General features: G+C 37.6%; 1 protein-coding gene across 2 annotated transcripts in view; it reads right to left on the bottom strand.

The window, feature by feature from the left end:
- The window catches only part of ANTXR1 (ANTXR cell adhesion molecule 1), a 258,211-nt gene that overhangs the window by 214,955 nt on the left and 24,358 nt on the right, over window positions 1-18,898 (bottom strand). Inside the window, exons 2-3 of one of the 2 annotated variants that reach the window (NM_001206228.1) lie at window positions 15,410-15,481; window positions 10,560-10,631 (exon numbers count right to left, since the gene is read on the bottom strand). In NM_001206228.1, coding sequence (NP_001193157.1) covers window positions 10,560-10,631; window positions 15,410-15,481 — 144 coding nt within the window. Of the gene's footprint in view, window positions 1-10,559; window positions 10,632-11,727; window positions 11,862-15,409; window positions 15,482-18,898 lie in introns of those variants that run through there. The other variant, XM_059891504.1, reaches the window with a different exon arrangement.

Here is an 18,898-nt window from a genome sequence, read left to right as displayed (position 1 = left end):
CTTCTTGTATCTGCATGAAAAGTTCTTCAAAATGGAATGAATCCAGGTGCTTTCAAGCACAAAGTATCTGAAGACTCTTTTTCTCTCCTGTTACTTTTAAATTTAGAAAAAGCTTTCAGAATTATGCCCCTTGGTAATGACAGCCTGCAATCATTCTGCTCCAGGAATCAAGTGATGTGTTCAGAATATGTCATTTTCCCCCATGATACTGATGGCAAAACCACACTCTCGACCAAACCAAAGGCTGACTGGGAGGGAGACAGAAGTGTGGTCTCTTGGTTTCTACTCAGCAGTTTGAGCCAAGCGTCCTTGGCTTTCTTTCCAACTCCTTAAGCAATAAGCAAGATGCTTAACCTCTTAACCCATCTGCAAATTGCTGATTCTACCTCTGTACTTCTTTGTGAGGAGTATTTCCAAGCTATGTTGTTAAAAGGCCGCAAAGATAAAACGTGTAGAGGGCACATGCTTTCAGGGGAAATGCTTTCTGGAAGAAGTCAGAGGGTTTGGGGTGGTGAGTTATGTAGGCTCAGGTTTATTTTTAATTTAAAACTGTATATAGTAGTAAAACTGTGGGAAACTCTATAGTGCAGTGATTAGGCATGTGGGACATTGGGGCCATGGTTCCCGGGCTCAAATCCAGGTTTCTACATTTACAGTAGAGTGGCCTTGAGCCTTTTCTGACTCAGTATCCCCATCTACATAAAACATAATAAATAATATAATTCCCATAGCAACCTTACAAGGTAGGTATCATTATTTTCTATTATAATTGAAAAACATATTCTAGGTTGTCAGTACATAATAAGCCATTAATAGAAGACTATATATATATATATACACACACACACATATATATGTACACACAAATGCATATATACTTCTGTATTTGCACATATTATATGTAGAGTGGTTGCTACCATTTAATTATTCCACAGATAAGAAAAAGGATAACAATATGCATACAGATACAGTGAATTAGGTAAGCTATGTAATGTAATTGAAAAAAAAATCATTGGATTTAAACATTTTAATTCTGTGAATTAAAAAGAAATCCTACTCTTACTGACCACTTATATGAATTTAGGCAAATAATTCAACCTCTCTGAGAATAATTTTCTTAGCAGTGAAGTGAGGCCATTGAGTTGGATAAGACATAATAATTCTTTGACTCACAGTTGTTTCATTATGCTTTGTTTTTTTTCATCTTGCAAAGTTTACAAGAAAGGTGAAATTTCCAGTTAAAAACAGTGATCTGGTTCTACACATTTCCACCTTTCTTTTTCTTTCCAAAATGCTACAAAAACAGCTGAACTAGTATGAAGGGAAAATGTTTTGCATTGCTGGCAAATTGGTAAGCGTGTTATATACATGCCAGACTCTTAGAATAATTCCTGCAAGATGTAGAGCTGCTGACATCAAGGTGACAGAAGGACCTACCAGCCTGCAAGTCTGTGACTTGAGGGGGAAAGCCTGTGGTTGATGGTGAGATAGATTCTCAACATAGTGATCCAACATTTACACTTGACTATTTTCCTTTGGCATAAGCTTCCTCCTTACCTTGAACATACTAAGTCTCTACCTTCCTCAAAAAAAAGTTACACTACATATAAATTTTCCCATCTTCTTTTCCTATGATCTTCACATTTTCAACAAAGATTTACATGATCTCTGACAGAACTCATCTCAAATCCTAGTAAATGTAGTTGTTCCTCTTTTGAGTCACTCTACTAAGAAAAATTCTCATAAGATGGAAAGAAGAGGAGCAATTTAAGAAAGTTAAAATTTCCTCTTTGAAGCAAACTCATATAAGAAACAGGGGGACACATAAGGCAATTCTAATTCACATTCATGATAAAGATATATCATCTCTAACACAGTGATAGTGTGTGCCCCTCCACATACAAAGAAAAATTCAAGATCAGAAAAATATTCATAGGGTTGAAAGATATTATTTGTCAGTTTAAAAATGCAATGGCACTGATGAAACAAATTAAAGAATGCCTCAATAAATGGAAAGACAGCCTATGTTCATGGATCAGAAGACTTAATATTGTTGAGATGACAATACTACTCAAAGTGATCTACAGATTCAATGCAATCTCTGTCAAAATTCCAATGACATTTTTTTTTTCCTGCAGAAACAGAAAAACTTATCTTAAAATTCATGAGGAATCTCAAAGGAATCTAAATACCCAAAACAATCTTGGAAAAGAGCAGAAGTTGGGAGATTCATACTTCCTGGTTTCAAAACTTGCTCCAAAGCAATGGTAATTGAAACAGTTTGGTACTAGCATAAGGACACATGTATAGGCCAATGGAATAGAACAGAGGCCCAGAAATAAAACTTGGCGTATATGATCAAGTAATTTTCAACAAGAGTGCCACCCACTGAATGGGGGAAAAGATAGTGTTTTCAACAAAAGGTGCTGGGAAAACTGGATATCTATTTTCAACATAATGAAATTATGCCCTTATTTCAAACCATAGGTAAAAATTAACTCAAAATGGATCAAAGACCTAAATGTAAGAGCTAAAACTATAAGTCTCTTAGAAAAAACAAAGGGGAAAGCTTTATGACCTTGGATTTGGCAATAATTTCTTGAAATGTAAAACCAAAAGCACAAAGCAGCCAAATAAAAAAATAGATAAACTGGATTTATCAAAATTAAATAATTTTATATATTAAAAGACACTATCAACACAGTGAAAAGATAGCTCACAGAATGGGAGAAAATATTTGTAAGTCATGTATTTAATTAGGGCTGAATATCCAGAATATGTAAAGAACTCTTAGAATTCAATGACAACAATAAAAAACAACCCAATTAAAAAATGGGCAAAGGACTTGAACAGACATTTCTCTGAAGAAGATATACAAATGTGCGAATAAACAAATGAAAAAATGCTCAACATTCATCATCATTAAGGAAATACAAATAAAAACTACAATGAGATACCATTTCATACCCATTGGGATGGCTATTACAAAAGAAAAAAAAAAAAAAACCCACCAGATTAAATGGATTAAAAATGAATGTAAGACCTGAAACCATAAATTCCTAGAAGAAAACATAGGTAGTACACTCTTTGCCACTGGTCTTAACAATATCTTTCTGAGCATATATCCTCAGGCAAAGGAAATAAAAAATCAGCAAACCAGACTACATCAAACTAAAAAGCTTCATATCTGATGTGAGTTTAATATCCAAATACAAAGAACTCATACAACTCAACAGCAACAAAACAACCCAATTTAAAAATGAGTTGAGGACCTGAATTGACATTTTTCCAAAGGCATACAGGTAGTCAACAAGCACACAAAGAGATGTTCAACATCACTAATTATCAGGGAATTGCAAATTAAAACCATAATGAAATATCACCCCATGCCTGTTCAATGGCTATTAACAAAATGGTAAGAAATAAAGAGTGCTGGAAAGGATGTGGAGAAAAGGGAACTCTCAAACACTGTTGATGGGAAGGTAAATTTGTACAGCTATTAATGGAAAACAGTATGGTTTTTCCTCAAAAAAGAATAGAACTATCAGCTACTTGACTTCTGGGTATTTATCCAAAGAATATGAAAACACTAATAATAAAAGACATACGTGCCCCCATATTCATCATAGTATTAGCATTACTTACAATAACCAATGTATAGAAACAACCTAAGTGACTGTCAATGGATGAACATGACATGAATAAAGAACATGAATGGATAAGAATATGTGCGTATATGTGTGTGTCTGTATGGAGAGGAATACACAATGGAATACCACTCAGTCATGAAAAGATAAGTGCATAAAAAGTCCTGCCATTTGCAACAGCATGAATGGACCTAGGGGATACTATGTTAAATGAAATAAATCATTTCGGAGAAATTTTCGGAGAAAATAAATCAGACGGAGAAAGACTGATAAATAGTGTACGACTTCACTCATATGTGGAATATAAAAGTCAAGCAAACAAACAAAAATAAGTGAATACACCAAACCAACCAAAAACAAACATGTAGTTTCAAAGAACAGAGTAGCTGTCAGAGGGGAAGGTATTGTAAGTGAATGTGAAACGGCTAAAGAGGATCAACTATGGTGATGAATGGAAACTAAATTTTTAATGGTGTCCATGTTGTAGTGTACACTGAAGTAGAAATATATGTTGTACAAATAAAACTTACATAATATTATAAACCAAAGTTATCTCAGTTTTTAAAAAAATCAGAAAATGATCAATAAGAATGTGAAGAAATTGGAATCTCTATGCGTTGTTGGTAAGAATGTGAAATGGTGAGGCCACTGTGGAAAACACAAAACACTATGACGTTTCCTCAAAAAATGAAACACAGAATTACTATATAATCCAGCAGTTCCACTTCTAGTGCATGCCCCCAAAGAACTGAATGCAGGGACTTGAACAGATATTTACATGCTAATATTCATAGCAGCATAATTCACAACAGCCAAAAGATGGAAACAACTCAAATGTCCGTTGACAAATAAATGGATAAACAAAATGCATTATATACAAACAAAGCAATATTATTCGGGCCTTAAAAATGAACAAAATTCTGATGCATGCTACAATATGGATGGACCTTGAAGACATGTTAAGTGAAATAAGCCAAACACAAAAGAACACAAATTAAATGATTCTATATGAAGTACCTAAAACAGACAAATCCAGGGAGATAGATGGTAGAACAGAGGTTACCAGGGACTGGGAGAGTCTCAGTTTAGGACGATGAAAAAGTTCTGGACTTGGATAGTGGTGATGGTTGCACAACTTACTGCCATCACATTGTATGCTTAAAAATGTTTAAAATGTTAAGCTTTATGGATGTACATTTTATCACAAATAAAATATATGATGGATATGAATACAATGGAAAAGAAATGATGTGACTGACGATGGGTTAATATGCAAAATATACAAATAGCTCATACAACTCGATATCAAAAAACAAACAACCCAAGATACCCAAGAGGCATTACAGCTATAAATATTAGAAAAGAGGACAGATGTTATCATTAATTGCAAATAATGTAACCATCTTGCTAGAAAAAATACTTCAAAAGTAGAAAAATATTAGAATTAATAAAATGGTTCTTTAAAATGTTGAGATAAGAAATAAATCTACAAAGCAATGATTTCCCCCAGGCCAGTATTTCTTAATTGTTTGGGAGGCATTGGCCTGTTTTGTTGCAAATTATAATCTCCTTGACTTGCAAATCTTAAAAAATAATTTCATGGAGTTCAGTAAAAGCCCAGGGATCCCAAGCTATAGATTAATTGCTTTATAGTGAACAATAGTTTAGAAAATACAACAGAAAAGAAATTCATTCATGACAGAAGCAAAATTTTAAAATGTCTAAGAATAAACCTAATGAATACTGCATGAGACTGATTTGAAGAAAATATCAAAACCTTACAGGGGGACATAAAAGAGAAGTGATATATCCTTAAGTAAGAAAATAGATACAGTAATAATGTAATGCTATTTTGTTCAGATTATTCTGTACTTTTCACAATTCAAGCAAAAACTCAGGTATATTTTGGAATATTTAATAATTTAAATAATTACTTGAAGTGCACATTGTAGGGAAAAAGAAACCCAGTCACTTAAAGACCAGATTTTCACCCAAGATTAGAGGTAAGGAAGGACTTATCTTTCACATGTTAAAACTAATTAAAACAATGAGGTACTAGCATAAGAACAGACAAATGCAGTACATCAGAATAGAAAACCAGCAAAGGACCCAAGTCTATGAGAAAGTTTAAAATTTTAAATCAGTAGTAAAGTTTTACCCAGCATCTAAATGGTGTTAGAAAAACCACCCAAACATCTGGAGAAAAATGATGGCCCTCATACCTTATATCAGGTTAATTCTAGAAGTAATAATGTAAAAAAGTTATTAAAAAGTACAGTAACTAAAGGTAGTCATATAAAGGAAAATAGTAGCCCACTCATAATTATGAATACTGATTTAAAATTTCTGAATAAACTACACAAAACAGAATTCAGCTCTACTTTAAAATAATAAAATATCACAACCAAGTGTAACCAGAAATGCATCTGACCCAGTAGTAAAATATCTTTTCAATGCATTTCACTGTATTAGTTAGGTCAAAAAAAAAAATGATCTCAATAGATACCAAAAATGCATTTAATTAATTCGAGTATCTATTTCTTTTTTCTTTTATAGGAAGAGTTGGACTTCCTTGACATGGTCTCGTTTCAAATGATGAAACATTTGAAGCATTTTTCTATTAAGATCAGGAAAAAGACCATCCAGGGAGTTTTTAGGGACTCACGTGCAAATCGTTAACACTAAAGTAATGTATTCTAATAACACTTAAATTAACATCAGTTAATTTAACACTTAAATTAACTTAAATTAATATGTTAATGAATAAACCTAAAAAAACTTGCTACACATTGTCAATTATTTTTCAAACTGATGACGCCAAGAAATCTTGAAAGAGCAGCATGATAGAATGCAAAGCACATGAGTTGGACTGAATCCAGAATCCAGAACCAGAATGCCAGTTCTGCCATTTTCATTCTTTGACCTGAACAAGTTGTCTAAACTCTCTGAATTTCAGTGTCCTTATCTGTAGTACTGAAGCAGCAGCAGGGAAGATGGAGTTAAATTTGCTGTCTTTTCTGTTGATTGTAAAAATGTCTGGACAAATGAAGAAAGCAAACACAGTAAAACTCTGAAAAGCAAAAAATCAGGTGAATTGGAGAGTTAAAACCTAGAGAAATAACCCATACAGGAATGAATTCCAATTTTTTTTCCTTCATTTCCTTCATAGCTTTAATCCGAGGGTGGTCTCAGTCACATGGCAGTAGCCTGGGATGTCATCTGAAAAACTAAGAAAGTCCCCATATTTTTGGCCTCTGGGAAAAGAGGTCCCTGTGGTCCAAAGAATGCGGAGGAATCCCATTTCTATTCTCTTTTATTATCCTGGCTTTGTCCCAAGGGTGGCCTCGGTACAGAACTGCACGCAGCAATGTGGTGACCAAAACTCCACGAGGAACCCTGTTTTTCTTGCTTGGAAAGGGGGGCCCTCACTGAGAAAATTAGTGTGTGGGGAATCCTAGAGAGGAGAGAGCTGGAAAAGGGGATCCTTCTAACTGTGTATGAAGCTGTGTAAGTCCCGGGCTCATCTCTGAACCGCACATGTGCAGCAGAGACCCAAAGCAACTTAGCAAAAACTGAAAACTGAACCAAAAGAAAAACCACCACCCACAGAAGAGACAGAACTTGTGATCTGAACTTCGCCATGGCGATTGCCAGCTAAAGCAAACAAACAAATCAGCATTCTCTATAGGATTTGAATATGACTCAGTCTTAACAATCTAATATTAAAAACTTTTAGAATATAACCTAAAATTGTTTGACATACAAATCACCTGGAAAATGTGACCAAGTCTCAAGAGAGAAGACAAGAAGCCAATCCTGAGCTACTGGAATTATCAATTATAATATAATAGTTATTATAGGAGTTAAAATAACTATTTTTATAGTCATAGTATTATAGTTATATAACTATAACAACAATATAATCCATGAGGTAAAGGTAAACACACCTAAAATAAAAGGAAAGAAATTCTCAGCAGAGGAAATTTTTTTAAAAGAACCAAATAGATATTTTAGGATTGAAAAAATAAAGTATCTGTAATTAGAAATTCAGTAGATGAGCTAAGCAGCAGCATGGAGATGACAAAGGAAAGTCAATATGAAGATAGAATGACAGAAACAATCTAGTATAAAGAACAGAAAGAAAATTGCAAAAAACAATTGAACAGAACTTCAGGGACATGTGGAATAACACCCAAAAGGTTGAACATGTATGTCACTGAGATCCCAGAAGGAGAGGGGAAAACGACCAGTGCAAAAAAAACTATTTGAAAAATAACGGCTACAGAGACACCCAATTTGATCAAAGTCATAAATTTCTAAATTCAAGGAGTTCAACAAAGCCAAAATAGGAAAAACTCAAAAAACAAGCAAAAAAAGAAAAAGACTAGCTATGGCAGACATATCATAATCAAACTGCTGAGAACTAAAGGTAAAGAGAAAAACAAAATCTTTAGTTAGTGAAAAATAATACTTTACATAATTATTTTTCACTGTATTAGTCCAACCTTCCCCTGGTTTCCCTGTGTGGACCTAATGCCAAGAATTGGTTTCAAATGTACCTTTGATATTATTTCTTTTAATACGCCCCAAATCTTTTGCTCTTGTTGAAATAAGAATCTCTAATTCATGTCTTGTTTTTCAGCAAGTTTTTAAAAATTCTATAAGTTTCCACATTATTATACAGGTCTAATAATGCATCTTTCCCTGTCTTGCAGGGATATTATGAAGATCAAATGAGACAATTGATCTTCATACTAAATATAAATATTTATTATATTTCAAAAAATATAAACTAAAACTCTGAAAATTATGTATTTCAGAAACTATCAGTTTGGGAGCTTTAAAGCCTAATTCATTACACCAATCTCATGAGGAAGTATTTTAAATACTTTCTGGCTTGCCCACATCTCTCCACAGGCTGACAAGGTTAGGGATGTGTCGGTGAACCATTGCCATGCTTCACCAGCTGATCCGTAGTTTAGGCCAAGAGGTCACCACATAAAACTCATTCAGTCTTTGTTGGATTTACAATGTTGTGTTAATTTCTCCTGGACAGCAAAGTGATTCACTTATATACATTCTTTTCATATTCTTTTCCATTACGGTTTATCACAGGATATTGAACATGGTTCCCTGTGCTATACAGTAGGGCCTTGTTGTTTATCCATTTTCTATATAATAGTTTATATCTGCTAATCCTAAATCATTCAGCCTTTAGCAAGGTATTTCTGGCTGTTATTTGATGTATCTTCATCCTTTAATATTAAATGCTGCATCCAGAAAAGTAGAGATTCGAATCCCAGCCTTCTCCTTGGCACAAGATACTAAGAGTAGTAAAGGCACAAAAAACTAGATTCAAAGTAGGATTCAGATGACTAATTGGAACTAGCATAACCAAAATGGGTCTGAAAGCCTCAGCGTTCTAATAGTGTTTATAAATCTGTGACCTTCCCCGACCTCTCCAACTTCCCAGAGGCTATGAGCAGTAGCACACAAAATATCCACAAGGGATGTGTGATCTTGGTCTCTTGCCAGACTCTCAGGCATGGAGAGAGTAGAATCAGCATAACACAGCATTAGGCAGCCTTGGGTTACAGGAGGATGTGAAGAATGGCTAAGAGAGGAGTTTTCTCTAAAGAAAAGACATCTTTGTAAATTAAGACCGAGATATTATCATATATAAAGACTGAGAGAGATTAGGAGTCTTGCATGTGGTCCACAGGGTACAGATAGTGTCTCGGAGTTTCTTAAAATCCTTGGCCAATACTGAAGGGAAGTCACACAGGCTTCTTGGGTGTCATGAGTCTCTGATTACCAGCAGGTGGAGCAGAAAGGATGTGCAGCCTGGATCTACAGTGGGTTCTGCTCTTTTCTTAGGAACAAGATAAGGCTCAGTTTCCCCTTCTGTCATAAGGAATAAGAAACCTCTATTTTGAAAATGGGGTTTCAGTGAGTCTCATATGGCATGAGTGCTTATAATAGACACTGCTGAAGGTGTAACAGGATTTGGAAATTCCATGTGGTACGGAGGACTATTTTTGTTACAGATGGGAAGCAAAGACACGGAGAAAAACAAGGACTAGATTGCTGTGTGAGTGCAAATTCCAGGAAACCTTACTCCATCCTGTTAGTCCTATTCTCATTTCTAGAAGAATGGTAGAGAATAAAGTCCTTTGCCCTCCCTGTACTTGCTATTTCTCCCTTTCTCCATCCTGTTCACATAAGTCAGTCAGTAATCCCAAGAGTGCCCCACCCTGGGGCCTCTCTCATGTGGACCATACCACTTTTTAAAACATAGAATCATTAACTCAGGAAAAGTGTCGTCTCCTATACGCCACCCTAGCTGTGAATAAATGACACGTCTCTGTTACTGCTAGTTTTCACCTACAAGTGGTAAAACCCCAAACAATGTTTGTGTTACGCTAGGTCTAAATAATCCTTTTATGTCAAAAACATTTTTCCACACCTGATTCAAATTGTCTTTTATCTTGTGGTACCATAAGCCCTCCCTTTCTATTTCCTGCCTTTATAATTATGGATGATAATATTTCAAGTTCTTGGTGCTTTCACCGTGCTCAATCCACAAAATAAATCTAATTTAAAGAAAAGAAAATATAGTCCCCTAAGAATCTGGTTTGCTAACATTTTGCTCCACGTCAGCAGACTGAGTCACCAAGGTAAAATTTACCTTAATGTGATTCAGTCATTTATAAAGTTTCACCAACAGCAGGAAATTCTATCAAAGTCATCGCAGAGTAAATTAGCAGATGGGTCAATGTGCAAAGTTCAAGGCATAAGTGAAGAGAACTATTTGATTAAAATAACAGGTCAAGGCTGGCAGGAGGGCACAAATATCAGAACTACTCAAGAAAAGATGGGTTTTGTAATGACAGAGATGGGGAGCATCCTTACCTGTCTTCTGTGAGTTTCATTAGGGTTGTTCCTTGAGTAGAGAAGACAATAAAGGACATTCTTAGCTGTGGGCTGGAAGGAAAAGCAATTCTATTAGGGCAGAAAGAGACACAGTGGAACGCCATTCCCTTCTAGGCTTCCCCCTCTTTCTTCCCTTTTATTATGGCTGCCAGAGCTGCCAACCTACAACCCAAAGGGCACTTCCACAGCTGGTGTTGCAAGTATTTGGCCACCAGAAAACCTGAAGCTGTGGATCAAAGAGAAGACTCTCTTTGTCTTCCTGGAAGCTGCTTCTGATTTGACACCATCATTCAGTGAATGTGGATTACAAGTAAGAAAGCTAAAGCTCATCACTTTCCCCCGCTATGTCTGAAGTGTGCCCCTAGAAGACTGGTTTGCATCCTGTCTATACAATTCAGGATCCCAACAGAAAAATTCGTGGGTGTCTCTGCTATAGTCTGGTGTATCCTATAATGAATGGAGTGTCTTAGGCAGTGGCAGCTTTATGCCATTAGTCACCAATATTATACAGTTTATTTTACTTGGAAAGTAGGATCACAATCAATTTGTCATCTCTATTTGGCTTTCTAAGGAGGTTACCTTGTAAGGAGAGCATATGCGGATGGGCCACAAGAATAACTATTCTACTTGGTAGTTAGAACTTCTCATGATTAATGAATACATCAGCATGGTTTTTACATGGCAGTGATTGGGAACTTTATCAATGTAAAATCCACACTCTGAAAGACAGGATAACCCTCGGGTGAGGACAAACGTAACTTTTTGTCCGCAAGATGGACTGTCACACTACCACGGATCCACCACGGGAATGCCGCCCTTTGGGGCTCTCTCTAGGTAGCCAGCTGGCTTCATAATATCAACCTATTTCTACATGATGCAATAATTTCTCATATCTGACTTGGCCACAGATCTTATAGTTCCCACTTCCTAAAATGCTTCCCCAAACCTGGTCCCCTTTTCCTGACAATGGTAATTGTTTCCTAGTTGGTGACCCAGCTGATCATCATTCCTTGCTCCAATTCATTCCTCACACTGCTTCCAGAATTATTTTCCTAAAATATAAATTAGATCTTGTCACTCATCTTGTCATCTCTATCAAACCTCCAATGGCTTCTATCGCCTCCAAGATAAAGTTTACATCCATTACCTTATGTCCAATGCATCTTTGGAAACCCTTAGCGTGGTCTGTAATACATAGTAGGAGCCCAGGCAACACCTGGTGAGTTGAAATTGGCCTCTTGAGAAAGACCTGGGTTCTCTGTCCATGGCATCAGGCTGCCTGGTACTACTTCACCAGTGCTGAGGACATTACATCACAAGTGATAATAACAATCATAAGTTTCATAATAATATAATAATCGCCAGTCCAATGATGTGCTTACTATGTGTCAGGCACTATTGTAAGTGATTCCCATGTATTATCTCATTAAACTTGTAACAACTTTATGAGATCATTACTATTACCAATCTTTATTTTCCACAAAAGGAAATTGAGACTCTGAAAGATAAAATAATTTTCCCAAGGTCACACAGTGGGAAAGTGGTGAACTTTGGGCTTAAAACCAAGCATTCTGATTCTAGAACTTGGGTTCTTCACCACCAGGTTATACTGCCCACCTTATATAGAATTATTAAGCTCTGGAAAGAATGAATTTGAAATGTGGGAAATGTAGGTCTCCAAACAGTAACTGGTATATGAGTCTGGGCTGAAGACATAATTTGGGAATTCTCAGCATACTAATGTGAGTAAAATTGTTCAGAGTGTCAGCAGGGAGATGGGAAGGGAGCCAAACCTAGAACCAACACTAACATTTAAAGGCCTGGCTCCGGTCAGTGGATGAAAGGTGAGCCAGAAGTCAGCGAAGGAGAGGATTTCAAGGAGAGATAAATCTGAATCCAATGAAGTGCCTCTAACCAGCAGAGCAAGCACTACATGGCTCTCAATGGATTTGTCCTATTGAGCATCACTTTGGGACTGTGGTGAGAGTAAGCAGATGTAAGGGTGGGGATAAAGGCAGATGGGAATGGGTTAAGGAATGAATGAGAAGTAAGGATGGAGCCAGACAGTCTTTAAGGATATTTTAGTGAGAAACTGGGAAAGAAGGTAGCGTCTATAGGAAGACAGGACCAGGAAATTCATTTTTTTTTAAATGAGATTTTATCTATTGGCAATGGAAATGGAGCCAGAGGAAAGGTAGAGAAAAATACAAGAAAGAAACAAAGACCTGGGGGAATATTGGAGACAATGGGATAAAATGGACTAATGCGAAAAGACTGGCATTAAATAAAGGGGATACTTGAATCTCAGAGACAATGGGAAGGCATGAATATATCTTTTAAGAGGAGGATTAGAGTAAGAGGTAATCCCTTGCCTGCTATTCTCTGGGCTTTTGGTGAAACAGCAGGTGAAGTTCTTTGCTGAGAGTGATGGGTGTGAGGTGTAGTATGAGGGTTTAAAGAATATGGTGAAAAGTTATGGTATTGAATGAGCATGTACTGTATGTTGGGCACTATTGGCGGCCCTGGGCCTGCAGCAGTTAACAAAAGACAGTTCCTCCTTTTGGAGTGTGCATGGCAGTTGTGTCCTGATGCCACATTTTAATGGGGGTCCATAGCCAAAGAGGGCCAGAGGAGACATTGAAAGGAAGGTGGAAACTCCCTGGTGGTCCAGTGGTTTAGAGTCCATGCCTCCATTGCAGGGGACACCAGTTTGATCCCTGGTTGGGGAACTAAGATCTCACATGCCTCATGGCACAGACAAAAAAACAAACAAACCAGGAAAGTGCCTCGTGGTCTGGATTAAGCCATATCAACTACTCTGGTCCTTAGTTTCTTTGTCTATAAAACAAACAACTGGATTAAATGGTCTCTTAGTTTCCTCAATCCCTACCTCTAATTTCTTTGAATCTAAAACAGCAGAGTGTCTGGAGGTACTGAAGGAACGGGGGAAGAGAAGTGCGGAGTGCCCACTCTAAGTCAGGTGCTGGGTTTGTTGCTTTGAGCACATTTTCTCTTATAATTTTCACATGTAAACTTAGGTTCAACCAAGGTGAGTCAGTTGCTTTGGTTGCCCAGTGGAGCTTGGATGCAACTCCACACCTGCCTAACTTCAAATCTTTTTTCAGGAGACTCCTTTGTTTTAGAGGAAACAGAAAATCATCAGAGCAAATAGAAACATAGCAGAGACTCCCAAGTATCTGGAGGTAGATTTGTTTTATATCACTCCTGGATGAGAGTGTAGGAAGGGACATTATGGGTCAACGACAAAAGGAAACTGGAACTGTCCAACTATTGGGTTTGTATTTGACTCAAAAGGCAGCAGTTTCTCACCAGAGCTTTTCAAGCTGGCAGTTAGCGGGTAGCTCTTAGGATAGCTTGGAAAGTTATTCCTTTCAATTCTAAGCTTCTATGAATCTCTTAAATATTTTGTTTCTCTCCTTTCCCTCTGTTTTCCCCCTCCATCTCCTCCCAGCTTCTGTTTTCTCCATTCATCTGGGCTTATATGCTACTTGCTCTGCTGCTGCTGCTGCTGCTAAGTCGCTTCAGTCGTGTCCGACTCTGTGCGACTCCATAGACAGCAGCCCACCAGGCTCCTCTGTCCCCAGGATTCTCCAGGCAAGAACACTGGAGTGGGTTGCCATTTCCTTCTCCAATGCATGAAAGTGAAAAGTGAAAGTGAAGTCGCTCAGTCATGCCTGACTCTTAGCGACCCCATGGACTGGAGCCCACCAGGCCCCTCCATCTATGGGATTTTCCAGGCAAGAGTACTGGAGTGGGGTGCCATCGCCTTCTCCAGCTACTTGCTCTAGTTTCCAATTTTTGGCATCACAGAGAGGATACCCCTTACCCTGCTCCCTCTGGTCAGGCAGATGGGTACATGTGGAGACCAGAAGGTGAATTTGCAGGGAACACATTTATCAGTACCCTGGTCTCAGAGGACAACTTGTCTCCTGAGTTAAAAACAAAACAAAAAAATCTCACTCACAGAAGATGTATACGGCTACTCATATTGGCTGGAAGACTCAATAGAGGCCACCAAGCAGAAGTGGAGTTGCTTTCAAAATTACAACATCCAGAACAATTTTTACCAAAGACCTGGACAACTGGTTTAAACTCTAGCATATAGGTGAACGCTATCAAAGTTGTGTTGTCGTTTGGCAGCTGCACCCAAAGAGGGTAAAATGACCTCCTTTCTTTTACTAGTGGGAGTCTACATTTACTGGACTGCTAAGACCCCTGCAACGTGTACAGTGCTGACGTTCAAAATTTCATTGTCCTCTCTTGGACACATGGTTGAGAATGCTCAGAGCATTCTATATCACAGGGCACATAGCCAGGCTGAACAAGCATGGTGGTTTGCCCAGGATTGAGGAGAGCTCCCAGGGTATGAAACTTTCAATGCTAAAACCAAGGAGGTTCTGGGCAAACTGGGGTGAATTGGTCACTTTACACTCCATAAGGTGTAAGACGACCTTACACCATACACATGGGTCCAGCTAGAATGAGCCAATTTCTCCAGCATAATGCACTGTGAAAGAAAATATTAATGATCCTTCTAGAAGGATATTATTTGACAAGAGAGGGAGAAAGTTAAAATGTTGATCTTATAACCAAATTGGGTTCCTCCTGAAAACACATAGTCAAGTTATTCTATTTAAAAACAAAAAAAAAAATAGTCTGACATGTGGCAAAGATGAAAACAAAGGCAAGTCTCTCTTCCAAGGTCTGAGATTCTACCTTTGTCAAAAAGCTCCCCCAAACTAGTCAGTAATTAGAATAGCAAACATAGGCTGGGTTTACTTTATGGCCAAGAGCTACATATTTCTCACCTGATGAATTTATGAGCCAACTGTTCCACAAAGTAATAGATTTCATTCCAGTGGTGCAGCACACTTCCTGACCTAGGGAAATAAAGCAGATGTGATTTAATCAGGTGTTCATTTGTCTTTACCTTGTGTCATATATTCTATTCTTTCACAGTTGATCTATCCTTTAACAGGGCTCACCATCTGAAACTTCCATAACTTTGGAAATTACCTGAAAGGATGCTTAGAATTAATTTTAGAATTCTGAGAAACTTTGGTAAAGAACTCTCTTCACTCCACCTCCGACTCCTTACCACCCCTACTCTAGACACTCATATGTCAAAAAAATTCCTGGGCCCAGCCAGATTCACAGGTTAGTTTCACAGCTTTAAGGAATAGTTATTTTTGTGCAATTTATTGCTCTGATTAGAGAAGAAATAGTATTCCAATTCATTCAAATGAAATTGGCACAAACTATATGCCCAAATAGACAAAGAAAAACAAATTCCACCCCTCAAAAGAGTCAAAATTCATTGTAAATACAGATTCAAAGTCTCTAAAAAAAAATTAGCAAAACAAATCCAGCAGGAATTCAAAAGAATGCTAATTAGTTCATTGATGATTTATTTCAGTAAGATATTGATAGTTCAAAATTTAAGGATCCAGTACTTTTGGCCACCTCATGTGAAGAGTTGGCTCATTGGAAAAGACTCTGATGCTGGGAGGGATTGGGGGCAGGAGGAGAAGGGGACGACAGAGGATGAGATGGCTGGATGGCATCACCGACTGGATGGACATGAGTTTGAGTGAACTCTGGGAGTTGGTGATGGACAGGGAGGCCTGGCGTGCTGCAATTCATGGGGTTGCGAAGAGTTGGACATGACTGAGCAACTGAACGGAACTGAACTGAATGTATCTAGTCATACTAATACTTAAAAGAAGAAAAATGATACAGCCCCTCATCATTAAAAAGGGATCCTTTTACTGAAAAAAAAGAGGGAAACTTTCTCTAAGACATATGGAATCATAGCACTTTAGATTTGGAAATGGGCTTATTTCCCACAGTTGACTTCTGTTTCACTGATACCACTTACTACTGCTTCAATTCACCTTATAAGTATTTTTCATAGTGCTCATACTCAATCTGTTGCACTGACTTCATAGTAGCTTTTTCTATTTTAACGTACTCTTCTGTAGACTCGATGTTCTTTTCTTTTTATTAAGGATCTGTTTCAGCTGAGCTCTGCATTTCTGCCTGTCATAATTGTTGAGGTTAGTTTGCTTTTTGGACTCTGACATTTTGTACTGAAAACATTTTCCACTGGTTTCAGATAGCTTTTATTTTTATGCACTCATCTACCTTAATTTTAACTTCTAGAAAGTTATTGTTATTTTTGTTTCAGACTATTTTATAGACCTTTAAGATGAATCTGTGCAAAGTAAATTTTATGCCTTTTTTTCTGTGATTCAATATGTCTAGGAACTCTTATTCTGGTTAAGTGTATTCCACCTCTATGAGTAAAATCTATTTTTTTCTGCCGCACATCCAGTAATGACATGTCTGTCTGATCTGAACAGAAGTGATACAATATGTTATGGTCAAACACTGCAAGATTACTTATCATAAGGATATGGAAGTTCTCCAAGTTAACCTATAACTTCAATTCTAGGAGAAATTCTGAAAAAATGTTTTGTGAAACTCAAAAACTGACTTCAAAAATGAAATGAAGATTAAAGTTATAAAAGTAATCAAGGTAATAATGAAAAAGAACAAAGTTGGAAAGCCTGCCCTATCGAATATAGCAACCTCATACACATGATATGTAAGAGCAGAGCCAATGGAGTAAAATGGAAAACTACATCCACACCCCAGTGTATGTAAGGTCTTGCTATAATACATAGGGAAAGAGGTGATTCAAACTGTGGAGGGAGAATAAACCCTTCCATGTCATTGCAGTGACAATGGATTTCTAATTGGAAACAACCAATCAGATCGCTATCTCATACCAAATGTAACCCTAGGTGTATTAAAACCTAATAGGAAAAACAAAACTTTCAATCCATTGGGTGAATTATAGAAGATTTTCATGGCATCAGGTTAGTGAAGAGTTCCCTCAACCAAATACAAAAAGTAGGAATTGTTCTTTACAAAAAGAATTATTATGACTATTATAAGTGTCTAAAATTCTGGATGACAAAAGATAAAGATGACAAAAGCAAAGATGAGGAAGAGATTGAGAGAAGATGTTTGCCACAAAAATAAATGGCAAAAGATTAGTGTCTAGTATATGTAAATCGGTACAAGTAAATGTTAACAAGGCAAACAATACAAAAATAGACAAAGGATCAGAACAGGCAATCCCTTGAAGGATGGCAAATCAGCATTTGAAAAAATATTCAACTCCTCCTCTAATAAATCCAGAAATGCTTTGTTTGGGGAAAAGCAAGTAGTTTTGGGGGGCAGCAGCATAAAGCCTACAGGGTCGAGGAGTGGGGAGTTGGGGAGATGCAGAAAAATAAACCTTTTCCAGTAAAACTCTCTATTCCAGCTTCTCAGCCTTTATACATTCCATCTGCTTGAGACACACAATGTCCACACTGGCAAACTCCTACTTATCTGTAAGAGCCAACTTGATCTCTGCCTGCTGCCTTCGACCAACACAGATGGGGCTCATTGCTTCTGCCCCGGGATCTCAGGGCACTGTGTTCATCTCTCAGTCATCATCCTCGGATACTGGGTTGCCATCACTTTTTTTCTTCAAGCTTCCATTGTGAGAATGTGAAGGATATTTCCCTCCCCAGCATCTACCTATTAGTTGGATGGAAGGAAGGAAGAAGAGCGTGGGGAGACGTCTCTATTGCTCATGGATTCCTCCTGATCTTTTGCCAGCTGGTCCTGGCTTCTGGCCTTGTTTGGATGAGTGTCTCAGGCCTGAGACTCAGATACCTCCAGCCAATTCCTGTGACCCTATGTGATCCCGAGGAGCCTTCCCAGAGGGGCCAATGATTCTAGAGTACAGGTCCTCAATGAACGGGCCTATCTAATCAATGCAAAGAAATAGAGGAAAACAACAGAATGGGAAAGACTAGAGATCTCTTCAAGAAAATCAGAGATACCAAAGGAACATTTCATGCAAAGATGGGCTTGATAAAGGACAGAAATGGTATGGACCTAACAGAAGCAGAAGATATTAAGAAGAGATGGCAAGAATACACAGAAGAAATGTACAAAAAAGATCTTCACGACCCAGATAATCATGACGGTGTGATCACTGACCTAGAGCCAGACATCCTGGAATGTGAAGTCAAGTGGGCCTTAGAAAGCATCACTAAGAACATAGCTAGTGGAAGTGATGGAATTCCAGTTGAGCTATTCCAAATCCTGAAAGATGATGCTGTGAAAGTGCTGCACTCAATATGCCAGCAAATTTGGAAAACTCAGCAGTGGCCACAGGACTGGAAAAGGTCTGTTTTCATTCCAATCCCAAAGAAAGGCAATGCCAAAGAATGCTC

The sequence above is a fragment of the Bos taurus genome, chromosome 11 (assembly GCF_002263795.3).
Source record: "Bos taurus isolate L1 Dominette 01449 registration number 42190680 breed Hereford chromosome 11, ARS-UCD2.0, whole genome shotgun sequence".
In the NCBI taxonomy this organism is placed as follows: domain Eukaryota; kingdom Metazoa; phylum Chordata; class Mammalia; order Artiodactyla; family Bovidae; genus Bos; species Bos taurus.
Note: the sequence above shows the minus strand (reverse complement) of the source record. Positions and strands in the feature narration are given on the sequence as shown.